Source organism: Bombina bombina, chromosome 1 (assembly GCF_027579735.1).
Source record: "Bombina bombina isolate aBomBom1 chromosome 1, aBomBom1.pri, whole genome shotgun sequence".
In the NCBI taxonomy this organism is placed as follows: Eukaryota; Metazoa; Chordata; class Amphibia; order Anura; family Bombinatoridae; genus Bombina; species Bombina bombina.
This window is the reverse complement of record NC_069499.1, coordinates 1153638730-1153661582: the sequence shown is the minus strand read 5'-3', so window position 1 is coordinate 1153661582 and position 22853 is coordinate 1153638730. Positions and strand designations below refer to the sequence as shown.

The following is a 22853-nucleotide window of genomic DNA, read 5'->3' as shown; positions in this document are numbered from 1 at the left end:
GCTATGCAGCACAACCACTGCCTGACTAACTTGCTATGCAGCAATACTACTGTCTAATTTGCTATGCAGCACAACCACTGTCTGACTAACTTGCTATGCAGCACAACCACTGTCTGACTGACTTGCTACACAGCAAGACCACTGTCTGACTGACTTGCTATGAAGCACAACCACTGTCTGACTGACTTGCTATGCAGCACAACCACTGTCTGACTGACTTGCTATGCAGCACTACCACTGTCTGCCTAACTTACTATGCAGCACAACCATTACCTGACTAACTTGCTATGCAGCAATACTACTGTCTGACTAACTTGCTATGCAGCACAACCACTGTCTGACTGACTTGTTATGCAGCACTACCACTGTCTGACTGACTTGCTAATAGCTATGCAGCACTACCACTATCTGACTGACTTGCTAATAGCTATACAGCAATACCACTGTCTGACTGACTTGTTATGCAGCACAACCACTGACTTGCTATGCAGCACAATCACTGTCTGACTGACTTGCTATGCAGCAATACCACTGTCTGACTAACTTGCTATGCAGCACTACCACTGTCTGACTGACTTGCTATGCAGCACAACCACTGACTTGCTATGCAGCACAATCACTGTCTGACTGACTTGCTATGCAGCAATACCACTGTCTGACTGACTTGCCATGCAGCACTACCACTGTCTGACTGACTTGCCAATAGCTATACAGCACTACCACTGTCCGACTGACTTGCTACGCAGCAATACAACTGTCGGACTAACTTCCTATGCAGCACTACCACTGTCTGAATAACTTGCTATGCAGCAATACCACTGTCTGACTAACTTGCTATGCAGCACTACCACTGTCTGACTAGCTTGCTATGCAGCACTACCACTGTCTGACTAACTTGCTATGCAGCGCAACCACTGTCTAACTGACTTGCTATGCAGCACAACCACTGTCTGACTGACTTGCTACGCAGCACTACCACTGTCTGACTGACTTGCTATGCAGCACAACCACTGCCTGACTAACTTGCTATGCAGCAATACTACTGTCTAATTTGCTATGCAGCACAACAACTGTCTGACTAACTTTCTATGCAGCAAAACCACTGTCTGACTGACTTGCTACGCAGCAATACGACTGTCTGACTGACTTGCTATGCAGCACTACCACTGTCTGACTAACTTGCTATGCAGCACAACCACTGTCTGACTAACTTGCTATGCAGCACAACCACTGTCTAACTTGTCATGCAGCACTACCACTGTCTGCCTAACTTACTATGCAGCACAACCATTACCTGACTTGCTATGCAGAACAACCACTGTCTGATTTGCTATGCTGCACAACCACTGTCTGATTTGTTATGCAGCACAACCACTGTCTGATTTGCTATGCAGCACAACCACTGTCTGATTTGCTATGCAGCACAACCACTGTCTGATTTGCTATGCAGCACAACCACTGTCTGATTTGCAAAGCAGCACAACCACTGTCTGATTTGCAAAGCAGCACAACCACTGTCTAATTTGCAAAGCAGCACAACCACTGTCTGATTTGCTATGCTGCACTACCACTGTCTGATTTGCTATGCTGCACTACCACTGTTTGATTTGAATTTAGTCACCAATCATGGGCCAAAAAGGGCCAGCTCCTAAGCTTACATTCCTGCTTTTTAAATATAGATACCAAGAGAACGAAGAAAATTGACAATAGGAGTTAATTAGAAAAATACTTAAAATGTCATGCTCTATCTGAATCATGATATAAAAAAATGTGGGTTTCATATCCCTTTAACTAGCAAAGGGATGGTATATAATGGGGGGGGCGCAAAATGTATCCTCGCCTGTGTGGCCAAAAATCATAGCACCGGCCCTGTTCGCAGGAAAACTCTCACTGCATCTCACTAAGAGGCTGGCAGGATTACTTAAAACTCCAGTGCCATTGCAAATAGTACTACCCTCCATGAGAGACTATTTTGAACTTCAGACAATTCTCTGCCAACCTCCTGTGACGAAAGGCAAAGAATGACTGGGGGATGAGGAAAGTGGGGGAGGTATTTAAGCCTTTGACTGGGGTGTCTTTGCCTCCTGCTGGTGGTTAGGTTCTGTATTTCCCAAAAGTAATGAATGCAGCTGTGGACTCTTCCCTTTTAAGAAGAAAATGGCATGTTCTATCTGAAAAAAGAAAGTTTAATTTTGAATTTACTGCCCCTTTAAAGGGACATTATACACTAGATTTTTCTTTGAATAAATGTTTTGTAGATGATCCGTTTATATAGCCCATATGGGTGTGTTTTTATCAAAATGTATGGTTTGCTTATTTTTAAATAACATTGTGCTGATTTTCAGACACCTAACTAAGCATCAAAGTTTTAGATATATACTGATGTATACAGACAGACTTTAGACTGGTTCTGTTGGTTTAATGGGTCTTTTCATATGCAGGGGAGGTTCTGCTATCAGCCCCTTTCAGTCGGTGTCCCAGGCTAATCTCATTAACAGTGTTAAATTGGGAGCTTCTAATTAAGTTTTTAAAAGGTTTTATACTAGATTTTTTTATCAGTATCTGTGCATATTATTCCTTATAGTAGTGTATATTACATGCAGGTAAATGAAAATTGTTGTATACTGCACCTTTATATTATAATGCATATTTTGATCATGATTTTTACTTTGTACTTTTTCAATGAGCTTTTTAAATTGTCTATGTGCCGCCCCGGAGGCAGAACTTTATTTCACTTTCTGCGATGAGATTTTTTTTTTGGTGAAATTTTTTCTGCAGGCCATTTTTAAATAAAATTCAATTTTAAATTAGGCAGTTACACTAAAGCACCAGTTCAATTGCAATGTGTTGGTTAACTAAAGACATTTTTAATGTTTTATAATATAGCTCAGTAGTTGAAAATTGCATTGCAAATTAGCTGAAGACAAAAAAAATCAAATTGTAAAATGTCTCTTGAATAAATTTGCTTTCTTTTCTCTTGGTCTAACATAGAAATGTAGAAATAAAAAGATGCAATGCTCATAAGAACTTATTACATTCAGAACAAACAGCTTTGCAGACTGGGAAAGGCTAGGGGAGTGTTTGAAAAACTCTCAGAGCCAGTTAATAATCAATGCATTGCTGCTTTACAGTGCTACTGCATATTTGACTGTTAACTTCAACCAGCACTTAGCTCTCAATGTACTGTTATGGAACACTTAAACAGTGCAGCCAGAGCACAGCTCTGTTTAAAGAACAGAGCTGCAAAGTTAAAGCACTATGTCTACTAGTTCCTGCATGGGTTCTGTTCTTTCTGCAGACCTGCTGCATTTTCTGCGATGACATCTCAGATCACTGTATGTTCTGCCTTGGGGTGTGCCGCATACAAAAATTAAGGTTATGCCCCCACTCAAGATACACAGCTATCAAAGTATAAGTTAAATCTCATATAAGACCTTGTAGTAGCACTGGCAGATGTGTTTAGAGGATTTCAGCTGAGTAAAGAACTTCAGAGAATGGGTGCGCAATATTTTGAATGAATAGTAGAAACTAATATTTTAGAAAGTAGCTGTTTTCTGCATTAAACATAAGATTTAGAAATACTGTTTGGCCTATGCAGCATGCCTTCTGCTATAAAATGTACACACTGTATAAACCTTGACAAACTCTTACATTTAGCATAGCCCTCAAGGCCACAGAACTCGGATCCACGCTGAGCACTCTGTTGGTAAGAAGCCACAAATTTTCTGCTTCATCATCTGACCCCTATAAATAAGCTATATTACATTTTTACCCATCATTACTCTGCTGTCCCTTTTAGGATATTACAGCTTGTGCCATCTAAATCTCATTAGTGTGGCGTCCTTGAAAAGGCCATTTGGAAAGAATAAAATAAGGGACAGATTTAAGATCTGCAGTGCAGGATGCTGGAGAACTGTATCCCAATGAACCTGTACTTGCTACAGGTGACCCCTATTACAGAATAATTCTCACACAGATGCTGTCAGCAGGTAGCTTAAAGGAGAACTAAAAGATTATTTATTTGTATTGTCTATAATAAAGATACTGTAAAGTTAACAATATATATATATATATAAAATAAAATTATGGATTATGCCCCTTTGTGTTTTCATGTTTGTCTCTAGTGAATGTGAATACTATAGTAGGTAACATTTCATGTTAGTTTCCTTATATTTTAAAGCAGCATTTACTTAACCTTTAGTTCATATTCTTTCATAGAGTTTATAGTTTTTTTTTTTTTGTGTCTCATTATTAACCCATCAATGTGTTACAGCCAAGTTGGTAAATAGTCATATAAAATCCCTTTAGAGAATTAGACCCTAATGATAAAAGGATTGTCAGACAAAAGAAAATGGTCTTTTTTGTCTTGCAATCTGTGCACCCATCGATATTTTATAAAAATTGGGTTGATTGAAATAGTGTGATGACGTAATACAGAGCATGCACATGAGATCCAGTTCTGGTTTGCCCCAAAGTTGAATCAACTGAGCAAATACCTCCGGATGGAGTTCCCATTCTCCCGGATGAAAAGTCTGCCGACTTAGAAAATCCGCCTCCCAGTTCTCGACACCTGGGATATGGATAGCTGATAGATGGCAAGAGTGAACCTCTGCCCATAGAATTATCTTTGAAACCTCCAACATTGCTAGGGAACTCCTTGTTCCCCCCTGATGGTTGATGTAGGCTACAAAATGTATGCTTACCTGATAAATTTATTTCTCTTGTGGTGTATCCAGTCCACGGATTCATCCATTACTTGTGGGATATTCTCCTTCCCAACAGGAAGCTGCAAGAGGATCACCCACAGCAGAGCTGTCTATATAGCTCCTCCCCTAACTGCCACCCCCAGTCATTCGACCGAAGACAAGCAAGAGAAAGGAGAAACTATAGGGTGCAGTGGTGACTAGTTTAAAAAATAAATAACACCTGCCTTAAAATGACAGGGCGGGCCGTGGACTGGATACACCACAAGAGAAATAAATTTATCAGGTAAGCATAAATTTTGTTTTCTCTTGTAAGGTGTATCCAGTCCACGGATTCATCCATTACTTGTGGGATACCAATACCAAAGCTATAGGACACGGATGAAGGGAGGGACAAGGCAGGTGCTTAAACGGAGGGCACCACTGCCTGTAAGACCTTTCTCCCAAAAACAGCCTCCGAAGAAGCAAAAGTATCAAATTTGTAGAATTTAGAAAAGGTATGAAGCGAAGACCAAGTCGTCGCCTTACAAATCTGTTCAACAGAAGCCTCATTTTTAAAAGCCCATGTGGAAGCTACTGCTCTAGTGGAATGAGCTGTAATTCTCTCAGGAGGCTGCTGGCCAGCAGTCTCGTAAGCAAAGCGGATTATGCTTCTTAACCAAAAAGAAAGAGAAGTTGCCGAAGCCTTTTGGCCTCTCCTCTGTCCAGAGTAAACCACAAACAAAGCAGATGTTTGACGAAAATCTTTAGTGGCTTGTAAATAGAATTTTAAAGCACGGACCACATCAAGATTGTGTAATAGACGTTCCTGCTTTGAAGAAGGATTAGGACATAGTGAAGGAACAACAATCTCCTGATTGATATTCTTATTAGATACCACCTTAGGAAGAAACCCAGATTTGGTACGCAACACTACCTTATCAGCATGGAAAATGAGATAAGGAGAATCACATTGTAAAGCCGATAACTCCGAAACTCGTCGAGCCGAGGAGATAGCTACCAAAAACAGAACTTTCCAAGACAAAAGCTTGATATCTATGGAATGCAAAGGTTCAAATGGAACCCCTTGAAGAACTTTAAGAACTAAATTTAGACTCCATGGCGGAGCAACAGGTTTAAACACAGGCTTGATTCGAACTAAAGCCTGACAAAACGCCTGAATGTCTGGAGTATTAGCCAGACGCTTGTCCAAAAGAATAGACAGAGCAGAAATCTGTCCCTTTAAGGAACTAGCTGACAATCCCTTCTCCAATCCTTCTTGGAGAAAAGATAATATTCTAGGAATCCTGACCTTACTCCATGAGTAACCCTTGGAGTCACACCTATGAAGATATTTACACCATATCTTATGATAGATTTTCCTGGTAACCGGCTTTCGAGCATGAATTAATGTATCAATGACCGATTCAGAGAAACCACGCTTTGATAAAATCAAGCGTTCAATCTCCAAGCAGTCAGACGCAGAGAAATTAGGTTTGGATGGTTGAAAGGACCCTGAAGTAGAAGGTCCTGCCTCAGCGGCAGGATCCATGGTGGACAGGATGACATGTCCACCAGGTCTGCATACCAAGTCCTGCGTGGCCACGCAGGTGCTATCAAAATCAATGAAGCTCTCTCCTGCTTGATCTTGGCAATCAGACAAGGGAGCAGAGGAAACGGTGGAAACACATAAGCCAGGTTGAAGGACCAAGGCGCTGCTAGAGCATCTATCAGCGTTGCCTTGGGGTCCCTGGACCTGGTCCCGTAACAAGGAAGCTTGGCGTTCTGGCGAGACGCCATGAGATCCAGTTCTGGTTTGCCCCAAAGTTGAATCAACTGAGCAAATACCTCCGGATGGAGTTCCCATTCTCCCGGATGAAAAGTCTGCCGGCTTAGAAAATCCACCTCCAAGTTCTCGACACCTGGGATATGGATAGCTGATAGATAGCAAGAGTGAACCTCTGCCCATAGAATTATCTTTGAAACCTCCAACATTGCTAGGGAACTCCTTGTTCCCCCCTGATGGTTGATGTAGGCTACAGTCGTGATATTGTCCGACTGAAATCTGATGAACCTGACCCCAGCTAGCTGAGGCCATGCCTGAAGAGCATTGAAAATCGCTTTTAGTTCCAGAATGTTTATCGGAAGGAGTGCCTCCTCCTGAGTCTACGAGCCCTGAGCCTTCAGGGAGTTCCAGACTGCACCCCAGCCCAGAAGGCTGGCATCTGTCGTTACTATAGTCCAATCTGGCCTGCGGAAGCTCATCCCCTTGGACAGATGGACCTGACATAGCCACCAGAGAAGAGAATCCCTGGTTTCTTGATCCAGATTTAGTAGAGGGGACAAATCTGTGTAATCCCCATTCCACTGACTGAGCATGCAAAGTTGCAGCGGTCTGAGATGTAGGCGGGCAAATGGTACTATGTCCATTGCCGCTACCATTAAACCGATTACTTCCATACACTGACCCACTGAAGGACGAGAAGTGGAATAAAGAACACGGCAAGAGTCTAGAAGTTTTGACAATCTGGCCTTCGTTAGGTAAATCTTCATTTCTACCGAAGCTATCAGAGTCCCTAGGAATGAAACTCTTCTTAGAGGTGATAGAGAACTCTTTTCTTTGTTCACCTTCCACCCATGGGACCTCAGAAATGCCAGAACAATGTCTGTATGGGACCTTGCGATTTGATAAGTTGACGCCTGTATTAGAATGTCGTCTAAGTAAGGGGCTACTGCTATACCCCGCGGCCTTAGGACCGCTAGGAGGGACTCTAGAACCTTTGTAAAGATTCTTGGTGCCATGGCCAACCCGAAGGGAAGAGCCACAAACTGGTAGTGCCTGTCTAGAAAGGCAAACCTGAGAAAACAATGATGATCTTTGTGTATCGGGATGTGAAGATAAGCATCCTTTAAGTCTACGGTAGTCATATATTGACCCTCCTGGATCATAGGAAGGATGGTTCGAATAGTCTCCATCTTGAAGGATGGGACTCTGAGAAATTTGTTTAAGATCTTGAGATCTAAAATTGGTCTGAATGTTCCCTCTTTCTTGGGAACCACAAACAGATTTGAATAGAAGCCCTGCCCCTGTTCCTCCTGCGGAACTGGGTGGATCACTCCCATAACTAGGAGGTCTCGAACACAATCTAAGAATGCCTCTCTCTTTATCTGGTTTACAGATAAATGTGAGAGATGAAATCTCCCTTTTGGGGGAGAGGTTTTGAATTCCAGAAGATAACCCTTGGACACAATTTCCAATGCCCAGGGATCCTGGACATCTCTTGCCCAAGCCTGGTCGAAGAGAGAGAGTCTGCCCCCTACTAGATCCGTTTCCGGATCGGGGCTGCTCCTTCATGCTGTCTTAGAGGCAGCAGCAGGCTTTTTGGCCTGTTTCCCCTTGTTCCAAGCCTGGTTAGGTCTCCAGACCGGCTTAGACTGGGCAAAAGTTCCCTCTTGTTTTGTGTTAGAGGAAGTTGAAGCTGCGCCACTCTTGAAGTTTCGAAAGGGCCAAAAACTAGACTGTTTGGTCATTAATTTGTTGAACCTGTCTTGAGGAAGGGTGTTACCTTTTCCTCCAGTGATGTCAGAAATTATCTCCTTCAGTCCAGGCCCGAATAGGGTCTGTCCTTTGAAGGGAATGTTGAGAAGTTTAGACTTTGAAGTCACGTCAGCTGACCAGGATTTAAGCCATAGCGCCCTACGCGCCTGAATAGCAAAACCTGAATTTTAAGCCGTTAGCTTGGTTAAATGAACAATGGCGTCAGAAACAAATGAATTGGCAAGCTTAAGGGCCTTAAGCTTGTCAATAATATCTTCCAATGGGGTTTCAACCTGTAGAGCCTCCTCTAGAGACTCAAACCAGAAAGCCGCAGCAGCAGTGACTGGGGCAATGCATGCAAGAGGCTGGAGAATAAAACCTTGTTGAATAAAATATTTCTTAAGGTAACCCTCTAATTATTTGTCAATTGGATCTAGAAAAGCACAACTGTCCTCGACAGGGATAGTGGTACGCTTAGCTAGAGTAGAAACTGCTCCCTCCACCTTAGGGACCATCTGCCACAAGTCCTGTGTAGCGGCGTCTATAGGAAACATCTTTTTAAAAACAGGAGGGGGAGAGAACGGTACACCTGGTCTATCCCATTCCTTAGTAATAATTTCAGAAAATCTCTTAGGGATTGGAAAAACATCAGTGTAAGTAGGTACTGCATAGTATTTATCCAATCTACATAATTTCTCTGGGACTACAATAGCATCACAGTCGTCCAGAGTTGCTAAGACCTCCCTGAGCAATATGCGGAGGTGCTCAAGCTTAAATTTAAATGTAGACATATCAGAATCAGGTTGAAGAATCTTCCCTGAATCAGAAAAATCACCCACAGATTGAAGCTCCCCTGCTTCAGCTTCAGTACATTGTGAGGGTGTATCAGACATAGCCACTAAAGCATCAGAGAGCTCTGTATTTATTCTAGTCCCAGAGCTGTCTTGCTTTCCTTGCAATCCTGGCAGTTTAGATAATACCTCTGTCAGGGTATGATTCATAACTGCCGCCATGTCTTGTAAGGTATACGCAATGGGCGCGCTAGATGTACTCGGCGTCCCCTGAGCGGGAGTTATAGGTTCTGACACGTGGGGAGAGTTAGACGGCATAACTTCCTCCTTGTCAATTTCTTCTGGTGATAACTTTTTTAAAGCCAGAATATGGTCTTTGTAATCTATAGTAAAATCAGTGCATTTGGTACACATTCTAAGAGGGGGTTCCACAATGGCTTCTAAACATAATGAACAATGAGTTTCCTCCATGTCAGACATGTTTAAACAGACTAGTAATGAGACCAGCAAGCTTGGAAAACACTTAATTACTGTGAACAAGCAAAAAATAAAAACGGTACTGTGCCTTTAAGAGAAAAAAACAATCACAGAAACTGCAAAACAGTGAAAAAAGCAGTGAATTCTACTAAATTTTTACTGTGTGTATAATAAACTGAAATAGCATTGCACCCACTTGCAAATGGATGATTAACCCCTTAGTTTCAAAACCGAATCAAAAAAACGATATAACCGTTTTTAAACAGTCACAACCAACTGCCACAGCTCTACTGTGGCTCCTACCTGCCCATACAACGACTTTGGAAGGCACAAAAACACTTTAGAGGGGTCCTATATGTCAGGGGACTCCTTCAGAGAAGCTGGATGTCTCAAGCTGCAAAAACTACTGCGCAATTAAGGCACGAAATTAGGCCCCTCCCAACATGTACTCACAGTGAGAGGGCCTTAAAAAACTATCCCTAGGCAAAATCTAGTCAGCCATGTGGAAAAACTGGGCCTCAGAATAAAGTTTTATCACCATTTGTAATAAACGTTTATATACATCAAGCAAACGTTATATCTATTAAGTAATGAGAGTAAATAACAAAAATATTACCCTTTACAGCAAGCATGATACCAGTCGTTATTAAAACACTGTAATCAGGCTTACCTTAAATAAAATGTCAGCATTTTCTAGCTTTCATCTCTTCTAGAAAAATGTAAAACTGCACATACCTCAGAGCAGGTAATCCTGCACGCTATTCCCCCAGCTGAAGTTACCCATCTCTTTAGTTATGTGTGAGAACAGCAGTGGATCTTAGTTACAAACTGCTAAGATCATCAAAAACCTCTTCATCAACTTTCTGCCTGAGGCTAAAATAGTACAACTCCGGTACCATTTGAAAATAATAAACTTTTGATTGAAAATAAACTACATTAATTCACCACATCTCTCTAGCTACTTCCCTTGTCGAGAGCTGCAAGAGAATGACTGGGGGTGGCAGTTAGGGAAGGAGCTATATAGACAGCTCTGCTGTGGGTGATCCTCTTGCAGCTTCCTGTTGGGAAGGAGAATATCCCACAAGTAATGGATGAATCTGTGGACTGGATACACCTTACAAGAGAAAATAATTTAAAGGGACATGAAACTTTTTTTTCATGATGTAGAAAGAGTATGCAATTTTAAACAACTTTCTATTTACTTCTATTATCTAATTTGCTTCATTCTCTTGATATTCTTTGCTGAAAAGCATATCTAGATAGGCTCAGTAGCTGCTGATTGGTAGCTGCACATAGATGCCTTGTGTGATTGGCTCACCCATGTGCATTTCTATTTCTTTAACAAAGGATATCTTATAGATAATAGAAGTAAATTGGAATGTTTAAAATTGTGTTCTCTACCTGAATCGTGAAAGAAAATGTTTGGGTTTAGTGTCCCTTTAATATTTAAGGCCATTACCACCAATTGTTCTTTAGTGAATTTGATTTTGACTGTATAATATGATAGCTGCATATGATCCATTATATACTATATATATATATGTGGTAAAGACAAATACAGTAAGTGAATTCAATATATGCATAGGCTATCATAAAAATTATTTCAGCATTAACTTTAAAAGGGAAAGGCTTGATGGGCATTTTTGTTCTCATCAAAATCCATAGAAGATTCCTTAAAAGACTTGTTTACGTCTAACTTCATAAACATGTAACCTCTTAACATCGTTGTTGGGGCTAGTAGTAGATCTTAAAATAAAAGTCATAAAAAAGTCCATTCCATGTTTGTTTTGGATTACAACAATGCTTTAATTTTCATACTAACACAACCTCCCACACCTCTCAGTAACACAATGTGTATCATATTTGTGTGTATATATACATATAAACATACATACATATATACACACGTTACATAGGTTATACACAACGCCTCCTCTTAACTTTGTACAATGGCAAGAGCTCTGTGCGCATATAAATACATTTAAAAGGACGGGATCAGCAGGACAAAAGCATACTCAATACATGTTATCTTTTTTTAATCTTCATCTCAGGCTTCAGAATAATCATTTTTTTGCCTGAAACAGTCACATTAGTGCGCCTCCTGCTGTTTGCAGATGAGGCCTACAAACTGAAGTTAAGCCTCGGATATACGTCATTAGTATTGCTTCCATCTTTGTGTATGGGAAGCCAGTTTAACTGTACAAAGTGGCTCTTCTACACACAGTTTATTTACAGCCAGCAGGTGTATATCACATAATAGAGCAGCTCTTGGCCCGGTCCTTGCGAATCTCTGTCTCGTTTAACAGATCAGTCCGTCCAGGGAGCTGTGACACTCGCTTTAGTCCCCTCTTGGAGTTGCTGCGCTTAAGGTTTTTGGAAATGCGATTGATGGATGCAAGGGTCGTGACATGAAAGACATCCCGAACACTGTTTTCAGACACCTTGGAGGAGCATTCCACATATGCCACTGCACCAATTTGCCGCGCCTGGGTACTACCCTGGAAGAGACAGGGGGAATTATGAGTATATTTACTGACCAAAACAACAAAACCTGATGTGATGCCTTAAAAAAGGCACATAAATGAATACAATTCCTCTACAGCAATCTTTAATTTTATTTAGTTTTGTATATCTCTACCAATAACTCTTCAAATCCCCCTCTGTTTTTTTGTTTTTTAATAATAAGTATCTGTTGATACTACTCATTAAGAGTACTCAGTTTGTTTGTTTGTTTGAAAACATGCATTGTGTGGCTGCAGGTTAGGGACCCAGGTGGGAAGAGACCTTGACGTGGCACCAAATGCAACTACCTCTTCTATTTTTGCTTTTGAATATCACTGTGTGCTTGCAGGAGAGTGCCAGACTTTGTGGGTTGTGTTGATCATTTTGTTTTGTAATTTTCCCTATGGACTTCGCACCTAGGCTGGACAGGGTTTAACTGCCTGAGTTGCTGGAAACTGTACAGTTGTCTAAGTATTCAGGGCTGTGGGTTTCACAGCGACTTAGGATGTGTACCCAGTCGAGTCTGTGAGTGCTGTCCATTTCCGTGTTTTGTATGTGTCTAGGGAAATAAAGGCCTGTGTCCCCCCTGTTGGTTCTCAGTGTTTGTTTGAAAGCATGCATTGTGTGGCTGAAGTTTAGGGACCCAGGTGGAAAGAAACATTTATGTGGTCCTGGGATTAAACTGCTTGGTGCCAAATGTAACTAACTTCCATTTTTGCTTTTAAATATCACTGCATGCTTGCAGTAGAGTGCCAGACTTTGTGTGTGTTAATCTGATGCGGGCTGCAGCTCCAGACATCAATGAGAAATGTTGAACAAACATGACACATATCCCAGATGAATGATCTGTAAGAGACCGATATATATAGTCTACAAAATAAATACATTTAACCCAACGCTACTCTAGATATATACTGAAAATATTGAACTGTAAATATTGATTTAAATATATACACCAGTCAATACACTAAAGAATAAGCAAAATATATAAAAACAACATCCAACTAAGTTATTGCATTCAGATAGTAAGTTCATGCTTTTCAAAAAGTATTATTTTAGGAGAGATCTGGTATTTTTTATTCTTGTTTAAATTTGTACTAATTTTCATATATTGATCTCAAACATATAATTATTCTTCTCAAAGTAGAACTGTTCATGTATTTATGACTTTCATGATACATTTCTACACCATTATAAATGAGATGCACCCACATATATACTAAACTACATATACACATACATCATAGTTATCAATATCTGAAAACCATTTCCAGCAGCACTTTGCAGCAGAACAAACAAATAAGCATCTAACAAGAGTATGCCCACCGTTTCCATAGCTTTGCCCTTTTCAATCAGAACTTTCTGCTCTTTCCCCATAAAACCGATATAAATAATACACATTATTACATACTGGGTTACTTAAACTAATGTGTAAACTACAGATGATTCACAGATGCCAATTCACCAAATTAGATATATTACTGTGTATATGTACATAAGACCAACAAAGACCTTGTGCCTGTTCTCAAAGGCACATTTTTGTAATGTGGGACAGACTTCTTAGAATGTTTACCAAGGATGGGATCCCAATAGCTGAGAGTGTTCTGGGAAACTAGGGACAGTTGGCAATTATGCATACATATAAAGCCCTATAGCTTAACTCTTTTGTATATATTTGTACAGGTTTAGCTATATCTCTGTAAAACTCAATATTGTTACGGGGGGGCTAGACACACACACAAACTTCACTGAAAGCTGCCAGAAGACCTACTAATATCTTCATCATCAGCACCATACATGATTTTGTTATGCTTCCTTCAGGGTAGCTAAACCAGCTTCCTGGCAGTTCTGAAATGTTTATATTGCACAAACACAGAGAGGGATATATGGTTTAAACAGCTCTGTTTTTTTCTATAGTTTCTTGTAATGTTCCCTCAAACAGTGAAGCATTGGGGCTCTGCTATTCTACTAAAAAGGCATCCTTAGAATAGTAAAATGATCATACTGACATCTCTACTATGTCACTGTAAAAGAAAAGTCTCTTGAATCACATGCTGAGGGGAAAATCTATCAAGATTGCAAGTGGGCACGTTCTCAAGTAGAGAACCTGTTGTCCTGTAAATCACCATTTGAGATGAAGCATCTTGTGGAAAAATGTAACATTGCATAAGATCTCTTTTGTGCAACGCTGCCTCCTGTTCTCGCTCAACTAATTGTCAATCACCCCAAACAGTGCATTATCTCGCCACCTCTGAGGTGACGAAGAGGCAAAAGAAGCAGTTTCTGCTTCTTGAATTTGTGGTTGTAGACTCACTCATGCAAGCCTGCACCACAAAGCTTCATAAGATGCAAATGCAGATTAAAGGGACATAATACTCATATGCTAAATCACTTGAAACTGATGCAGTATAACTGTAAAAAGCTGACAGGAAAATATCACCTGAGCATCTCTATGTAAAAAAGGAAGATATTTTACCTCACAATCTCCTCAGCTCAGCAGAGTAAGTTCTGTGTAAAAAGTTATACTTCACCTGCTCCCAGCTGCAGGTACAAATAAAAAAAAATGAAGAAATGAACAGCAGCCAATCAGCATCAGCAGTGCTGAGGTCATGAACTCTTACTGTGATCTCATGAGATTTGACTTATCTATCATGAGATTTCATAGTAAACTTCCTTTACCTGATTGGTGAAATAATATGAGAGTTCACGATGCTCATTCCCTAAGATGTCCCGGGACAGACACACTAAAATGCTGCTTAAAAATCCTTTACAATGGGAGGTGGCTACTGAGGAACTTTTGAGGTAAAATATCTTTCTTTTTTACATAGAGATGTTCAGGAGATATTTTCTAGTCAGCTTTTTACAGCTATGCTGCATCACTTTCAAGTGTTTAAACATTTGGGTATTATGGCCCTTTAATAAATATTCCCCTGAAACGTTTTTTTAATAATGCAAGTCTGTGGTTTTTAATACATCACGTTTTCCAGAAATAGAAGAAAACTGATTATAAATCAAAGGGACAGTAAAGACAAAATAAAACTTTTATGATTTTCAACAACGTTCCAATTAACTTCTATTATTATGCCTCTTGTGATTGGCTCACCAGCTAGCTTCCAGTAATGTATTGCTAATCCTGAGCCTCCTTGTTTAAAAATAAATAAAATACTAAGAGAATGAACCAAATTTGATAATAAAAAAGTAAATTGGAAAGTTGTTAAAAATTGCATGCTCTAAGTTTAATGTTTACATTACTGTCCCTTTAAAAAATTATTAGGTTTATCTCTTTAAATACAACTTTATAGCAAGATCGGATGTTTGTGATAAAGGGACACATAAATTAGAGCTGACAAATTTCTATGCAATTAAGGAGCTACCCAGAATACTAAGCCGGTCACATATTTATAGGAAATTATTTTATATAAGGATTTGGAAACTGGATTTGTGAAGCCCTGACATAAATAATGTCTTTTATTTATTCACTCGTTAGTCTGTTTAGATGAAGGGTAAAGTCTGTGTTTTACTTATGATAACAGTTAATCATTTAAAAATACCACTAAGAAGCTACACAGCAGATAACTTTAGGAATAGACTTGTATAAACAATCAGTCATTTCTTTCCATTTTAGGATATGAGTAACAGCAAAGACTATGCAAAAAAACAGACAAGCAGGGACACTTCTGAAATTGAAAATCCCTTAAATACCTTGTGAGGTATATAGTGATCATTCAAGGAAGAGTCTTTTTTTTTAGCTCACTTGTGCCAGTTACTCAAGAGAGGCCCTCTCTTTTTGCTTAGGCAAACTACCCATAAGGTTTACCACAAGAAGGGAAGTATAGCATGCTTGCTCACTGTCTGTGGAGACAAACATCTGCAACACTCTGACATGGCTTTCAAAGGCTAAAACATACATTTGGGAATTATTTAACGTCTATACAGGACAATTACTAGATATTTCAGGGCTAGATGTAATTTTGTATAGGATCAGACTGATAGCGAGTCAAAAACATAAATTATGCTTACCTGATCATTTTATTTCCATATAATAAGAACCTGGCCATCAGGAGGAGGCCAAGACACCCCAGCCAAAGGATTAAATACCTCCCCCACTCCCCTCATCCCCCAGTTATTCTGCCAAGGGAACAAGGAACAGAAGGAGAAATATCAGGGTATAAATGGTGCCAGAAGATAAATTAAATTTAGGTCCGCCCACCGGAGTTAAGGGCAGGAGGCATGGACTCTCCTCCCCACGATGGAAATAAAATTATAAGGTAAGCACAATTTATGTTTTCCATCTAAAGGGGTGGAGAGTCCACGGCTTCATTCATTAGTTTTGGGAAACATATATCCAAGCTTTAGAGGACACTGAATGAAACCGGGAGGGTAAAAATGTGGACCCTAATCTGAGGGCACCACAGCCTGTAAAACTTTTCTCCCAAAAACAGCTTCCACAGAAGCAAAAACGTCAAATTTGTAAAACTTTGTAAAAGTGTGTAAGGAGGACTAGGTAGCCGTCTTACAAATCTGCTCCATAGAGGCCTCATTCTTGAAGGCCCAAGATGAAGCCACAGCTATAGTTGAATGAACCGTGATCCTCTGAGGAGGCTTATGTCCCGCTGTCTCATAGGCCAAGTGAATCAAGCTCCTCAACCAAAAGGACAAAGAAGTAGAATATGCCCTCTGCCCCTTGCGCTTCCCGGAATACACCACAAAAAGAGATATAGACTGTCTGAAATCCTTCGTAGCCTGAAGATAGAACTTTAAGGCCCGAACCACATCCAGATTATGAAGTAACCTCTCCTTAGAAGAAGAAGGGTAAGGACACAAAGAAAGAACAATTATTTCCTGATTGATGTTATGGTTAGACACCACCTTGGGAAGAAACCCCAAACCGGTGCGAAGAACAGCCTTATCCGCATGAAAGACCAGATAAGGAGACTCGAATTTCAAGGCAGCCAGCTCAGATACCCTGCATGCAGATGCAATGGCCAACAGAAAGAGATCCTTCCACGACAGAATCTTAATGTCAATAGAATGCATAGGTTCAAACGGACCCTCTGCAATACCTTAAGGACCAAGTTTAAGCTCCATGGTGGAGCAGACTGTCTAAAGACAGGTCTGATTCTAGACAGAGCCTGAACAAAAGATTGAATGTTAGGAAGCTCAGGGAGTCTCCTATGCAACAAGACTGATAAAGCCGAAATCTGTCCCTTTAAGGAACTGGCGGCAAGACCCTTCTTCAAACCTTCTTGGAGAAGAGACAGAATCCTGGATACCTTCACCTTGTGCCAAGGATATCCATGTTTCTCACACCAGGACAAGTAAGTCCTCCACACCTTATGGTAGATGCGACGAGTGACTGGCTTTCTTGCCTGAACTAGAGTGTCAATCACTCTTTCAAAAAAACCTCTCTTGACCAAGACTAAGTGTTCAATCTCCACGCAGTCAGCCTCAGAGAAACGAGATTTTGATGTTGAAAGGGACCCTGTTCCAGCAGATTCCTGCGACTTGGTAACCTCCATGGCGGAGAGGATTACATCCCCCCCAGATCTGCAAACCATGTCGTCCGCGGCCAAGAAGGAGAAATCAGGATGGCCGAAGCTCGCTCCTGCTTGATGAATGCCACTACACGAGGTAAAAGTGGTAACTGTGAAAAAAATGTAAGCTATGCTGAATCCCCAAGGCACCACTAAGTCATCTATACAAAAAATCAGTGAAGAACTGACAAAAGGGTACAAATATAGCACTCTGTGAACGTTATTGTTAATGCAAAAAGTTGGGAAATTAAAATATAACTTTTACTAGATCAAGTTAAAAACAGGGGATTGAACAAACATAATTAAAAGTATAAATTTGGATCCACCACTTTTTAACCAGATACTGTCACTGCTGGTTAATAGAGACAAACACCTTTGTTAGGTATATGTGAGTCTCTTGTGAATCAAATGACAAGATTATCTCTTGGCATATTACTCATATAAGGTAATAATACTCCTGATTCAAGGTAGGTTTGGAGGCCACTGATAATTACAGTGAATTAAGCTATCACAAGTAAAATGTCAGATAGGCTGTTGGTGGTTATCCATAAACATCTAGGTGGTTTGCACTGAAATATCTTTACCTATGGTTGTGAGGAGTTGTGAACTCAGATATTAAATTACCTATTAATACCATTTGATGAAATATTGCTTCTAAGTATCTCTGTCCATAAGGGTAAGTATTGTGCTGCCCACACTAATATAAAGAGTGGGATATCTCACACATTACTGATTTTTACCTGTTAATACCGTTAATATCTGACACACTCCTAATTTTTGCCTGTTAATACCGTAAAGATGGGTACTAGATTAATCTAAAGTATTAGGTAGAAAGTCTGTTACCTTTTAGGTGTCACTAAAATATTGTGAATTAAGGTAAGTCTAACTCTATTACCCACTCTGTTTTGTGAATAACTTGGATACTGTATATACTTGGCTTAGCCTGGATCAACACCTATATTACCTATGAGTAAGCAGGGTTTGTGGTATACCTAGTGTAGCTCGATCAACTTACAGCTTGTCTATGGTTGTAAGGAGTTGTGGACTCAGATATTAAATTACCTGTTAATACCGTTAATAAAATATTGCTGCCTGAGTATCTATGTTCTTAAGGTTAAGTATTATGCTACCCACGTTAATATAGAGAGTGGGATATCTCACACATAACTGATTTTTACCTGTTAATACCATAAATATCTGACACACTCCTAATTTTTACCTGTTAATACCGTAAAGATAAATACTGGTTTTTCTAAAGTGTTTGGAAAAAAGTCCGTTACCTAATAGATATTAGGAGCAATATTCTAGCAATATCTATTAGGTAACGGACTTTTTTCCAAACACTTTAGAAAACCAGTATTTATCTTTACGGTATTAACAGGTAAAAATTAGGAGTGTGTCAGATATTTATGGTATTAACAGGTAAAAATCAGTTATGTGTGAGATATCCCACTCTCTATATTAACGTGGGTAGCATAATACTTAACCTTAAGAACATAGATACTCAGGCAGCAATATTTTATTAACGGTATTAACAGGTAATTTAATATCTGAGTCCACAACTCCTTACAACCATAGACAAGCTGTAAGTTGATCGAGCTACACTAGGTATACCACAAACCCTGCTTACTCATAGGTAATATAGGTGTTGATCCAGGCTAAGCCAAGTATATACAGTATCCAAGTTATTCACAAAACAGAGTGGGTAATAGAGTTAGACTTACCTTAATTCACAATATTTTAGTGACATCTAAAAGGTAACAGACTTTCTACCTAATACTTTAGATTAATCTAGTACCCATCTTTACGGTATTAACAGGCAAAAATTAGGAGTGTGTCAGATATTAACGGTATTAACAGGTAAAAATCAGTAATGTGTGAGATATCCCACTCTTTATATTAGTGTGGGCAGCACAATACTTACCCTTATGGACAGAGATACTTAGAAGCAATATTTCATCAAATGGTATTAATAGGTAATTTAATATCTGAGTTCACAACTCCTCACAACCATAGGTAAAGATATTTCAGTGCAAACCACCTAGATGTTTATGGATAACCACCAACAGCCTATCTGACATTTTACTTGTGATAGCTTAATTCACTGTAATTATCAGTGGCCTCCAAACCTACCTTGAATCAGGAGTATTATTACCTTATATGAGTAATATGCCAAGAGATAATCTTGTCATTTGATTCACAAGAGACTCACATATACCTAACAAAGGTGTTTGTCTCTATTAACCAGCAGTGACAGTATCTGGTTAAAAAGTGGTGGATCCAAATTTATACTTTTAATTATGTTTGTTCAATCCCCTGTTTTTAACTTGATCTAGTAAAAGTTATATTTTAATTTCCCAACTTTTTGCATTAACAATAACGTTCACAGAGTGCTATATTTGTACCCTTTTGTCAGTTCTTCACTGATTTTTTGTATAGTTTGTCCCCAGGTACAAGCACCTACCCCTATTAGATAATTCATATTACAGTATATCAATACCAGTAGGGGAACGTTATAACACACCATTAAGTGAGTAGTGCCATTGTCTCCTCTCCTTGAATACCACTAAGTCATCTACCAGCTCTGCCTGGGGATCCCTTGACCTTGACTATATCGTGGTAGCTTGCAATTGAGTCTGGACGCCATGAGATCTATCTCCGGCGTTCCCCATCTAAGATAAATCTCCGCAAACACTTCAGGGTGAAGAGACTATTCCCCCGGATGGAAGGATTGCCTGCTAAGAAAGTCCGCTTCCCAGTTGTCCACACCTGGAATGTGGATCGCTGAGAGCGAGCAGCTGAGGGACTCCGCCCACTCCAAAATCCGAGACACCTCCCTCATTGCTAGGGAGCTCCTCGTTCCCCCCTGGTGGCTGATGTAAGCCACCGAGGTAATGTCGGTCTGGAATCTGATGAAGCTGAATGACCACAGAGGAGGCCACACCCTCAGAGCATTGTAGATTGCTCGAAGTTCAAGAATATTTATCGGAAGAAGAGACTCCTCCCGGGACTATTTTCCTTGTGCCAATCTGGCCCCCCAAACAGCTCCTCATCCTGACAAACTCTCGTCCGTGGTCACAATCTCCCAGGACGATCTCAGTAAGGATGTGAGATTGGAGCAATAAAAGAAGAGCCCTCGAACGATCCTCTGCGGGGCTGAACGACGGCTCCTGGACTAGGATGTCGTCCAAATAGAGCGCCACAGCAATGCCCCTGGATCTGGCCACTGCAAGAAGCACCCCCAGAACCTTCGTAAAGACTCTCGGGCCGTCGCCAGGCCCAAGGGAAGGGCCACAAACTGGGCATGTTGGTCCAGAAACACAAATCTTAGGAACTAGAAGTGGTCCCTGTGTATTGGAACATGAAGGTAAGCATCCTTCAAGTCTATTGTCGACAAGAACTGTCCCTCTTGAACTAGGGGCAGAATAGATCTGATTGTTTCCATTTTGAACGATGGAACAGCCAGAAACTTGTTTAAACACTTTAGGTCCAGAATCGGTTGGAACATGCCCTTCTTCTTTGGAACCACAAAGAGATTTGAATAGTACCCTAGCCCCTTTCTGCTCGGGGTACTAGTACGTTAACACCTAGTGAGAAGAGATCCCTCACACAATCTAGAAAGGCCTCTCTCTTTTCAAGTCTTGAAGACAGGTTTGACAGGAGGAATCTGCCCATGGGAGGAAGGGACCTGAACCCTATCCTGTAACCCTGGGCGACAACCTCCAGATCCCAAGGGTCCTGAACGTCCTGCAACCAGGCTTTGAAGAAGAGAGACAATCTGCCCCTACATGGTTCCAGAGACCGGTGGGGGCCACCCCTTTATGCCGATATAGTCTCAGCGGACTTCTTGTTCTGCTTGGACTTTTTCCAAGACTGAGCAGGCTTCCAAGTTCCCTTGGACTGATCCGCTTTTGCGGCGGGCTGCTGGTGCTGGGCCTTGTCCGCGCAAAAGGGAGGAAAAGTAGATCCTTTAGCTTCGCATTCTTATCCTGCGGTAGGAAAGCTCCCTTGCCTCCCGTAACCATGGATATGATTGAATCCAATCCTGGACCGAACAGAATCTTTCCTTAAAAAGGCAGGGACAACAGCCTCGACTTAGGTCATGTCAGCAGGCCAAGACTTTAGCCACAGAGCCCTGCGAGCTGAAACGGAGAATCCTGACACCTTTGCATTCAGGCAAATAATTTGCATATTGGCGTCACAAATTAAAGAATTTGCGACATTCAACGCCTTAATCTTATCCTGTATCTCGTCGATGGAAGCCTCCCTCTCGACCATATCACACAGGGATTCACACCAATATGTTGCAGCTCCGGAAACCGCGACTACAGCCGCTGCCGGTTAAAAACAAACCCTGTGGCGGAGCCAGCTACTGAAGCACCAAGACGTACTATTCTAGAGCTCCTAAAGTTTGACTACTAAAACCTTGATTTTTTGAGTCTTGGAGGCTTATATACCTTTTACCTATATACCCCTTAAGATGGAGGAGTTTCCTACACACCTTTTTTCTCTACTGGAGGGTCTGATCGCAAAATTTGACTGTCAGTCTCACAGCTTAAGGTCTACCATCATAGAGATGCGTAATAAAGATGGCGTCTCCTACTCTCCCAGCTATGACTCCCATGCGGCAAACCAGATGGAACACTCACTCCCTATTCAGCATACTACTACATGCCCGCAAGAAAAGCAATGCAGAGAGGGCTCCACCAGTACTTTCCCTGGAGCGGCAAGCAGAGACCAGATACTGCCAAGCATGGTTGACCTGTTCCATATATTCACCGCTACATCGGGAGCTGAAAGATATACCCTGATAGCCACTGGGCAACATTCCCAGCTCTCTCCCCCTCCTTACCTCAGCGAGAAAGCCACTCTCACTCCTAACACTTTCAAGTCTCCTGTTACCGCTATACAGAACGGAATCTGGGGAACGGAGGGTGCAAAAAGTGACTATGTACGCAGGAGGTTAGGAGACGCATCCGCTGCGGCACTAAGTGTGGGTGAATCCCCACGGAAGCTAATTAACTCTGACTGCCATGATGATCTTATCTCTACTGAGCACTCACCGCACTGTAACGGAGGAAAGCCGGGGGCTGTTATGGAGGCAAGTAAGATAGAAAAGGGGAGCCCCATACACGTGGTAGCGGAACAGTTGGTAACTTGTGAACAACACAGTGCCCTAAGGCCATTTAAAATCAGCACAGGTCCTGCACAGCGTTGCGCTGTTCAGCGAGAGACATCGCAAGTAAAGCTGACAGGCATACATAAAATCAGTAGCCTAGAAGCGACAACTCACACAGCCCCCCATGTTTTGAAGCACGTAACCGGTAGC

General features: G+C 41.0%; 1 protein-coding gene across 1 annotated transcript in view; it reads right to left on the bottom strand.

Moving 5' to 3' along the window:
- Window positions 1-11269: 11269 nt before the first annotated feature.
- RND2 (Rho family GTPase 2) overlaps window positions 11270-22853 on the bottom strand; it is a 206571-nt gene continuing 194987 nt past the window's right edge. Inside the window, exon 5 of the mRNA XM_053699585.1 lies at window positions 11270-11986. Within this exon, the coding sequence (XP_053555560.1) occupies window positions 11738-11986 (249 nt within the window). The 3' untranslated portion in view covers window positions 11270-11737. The remainder of the gene's footprint in view (window positions 11987-22853) is intronic.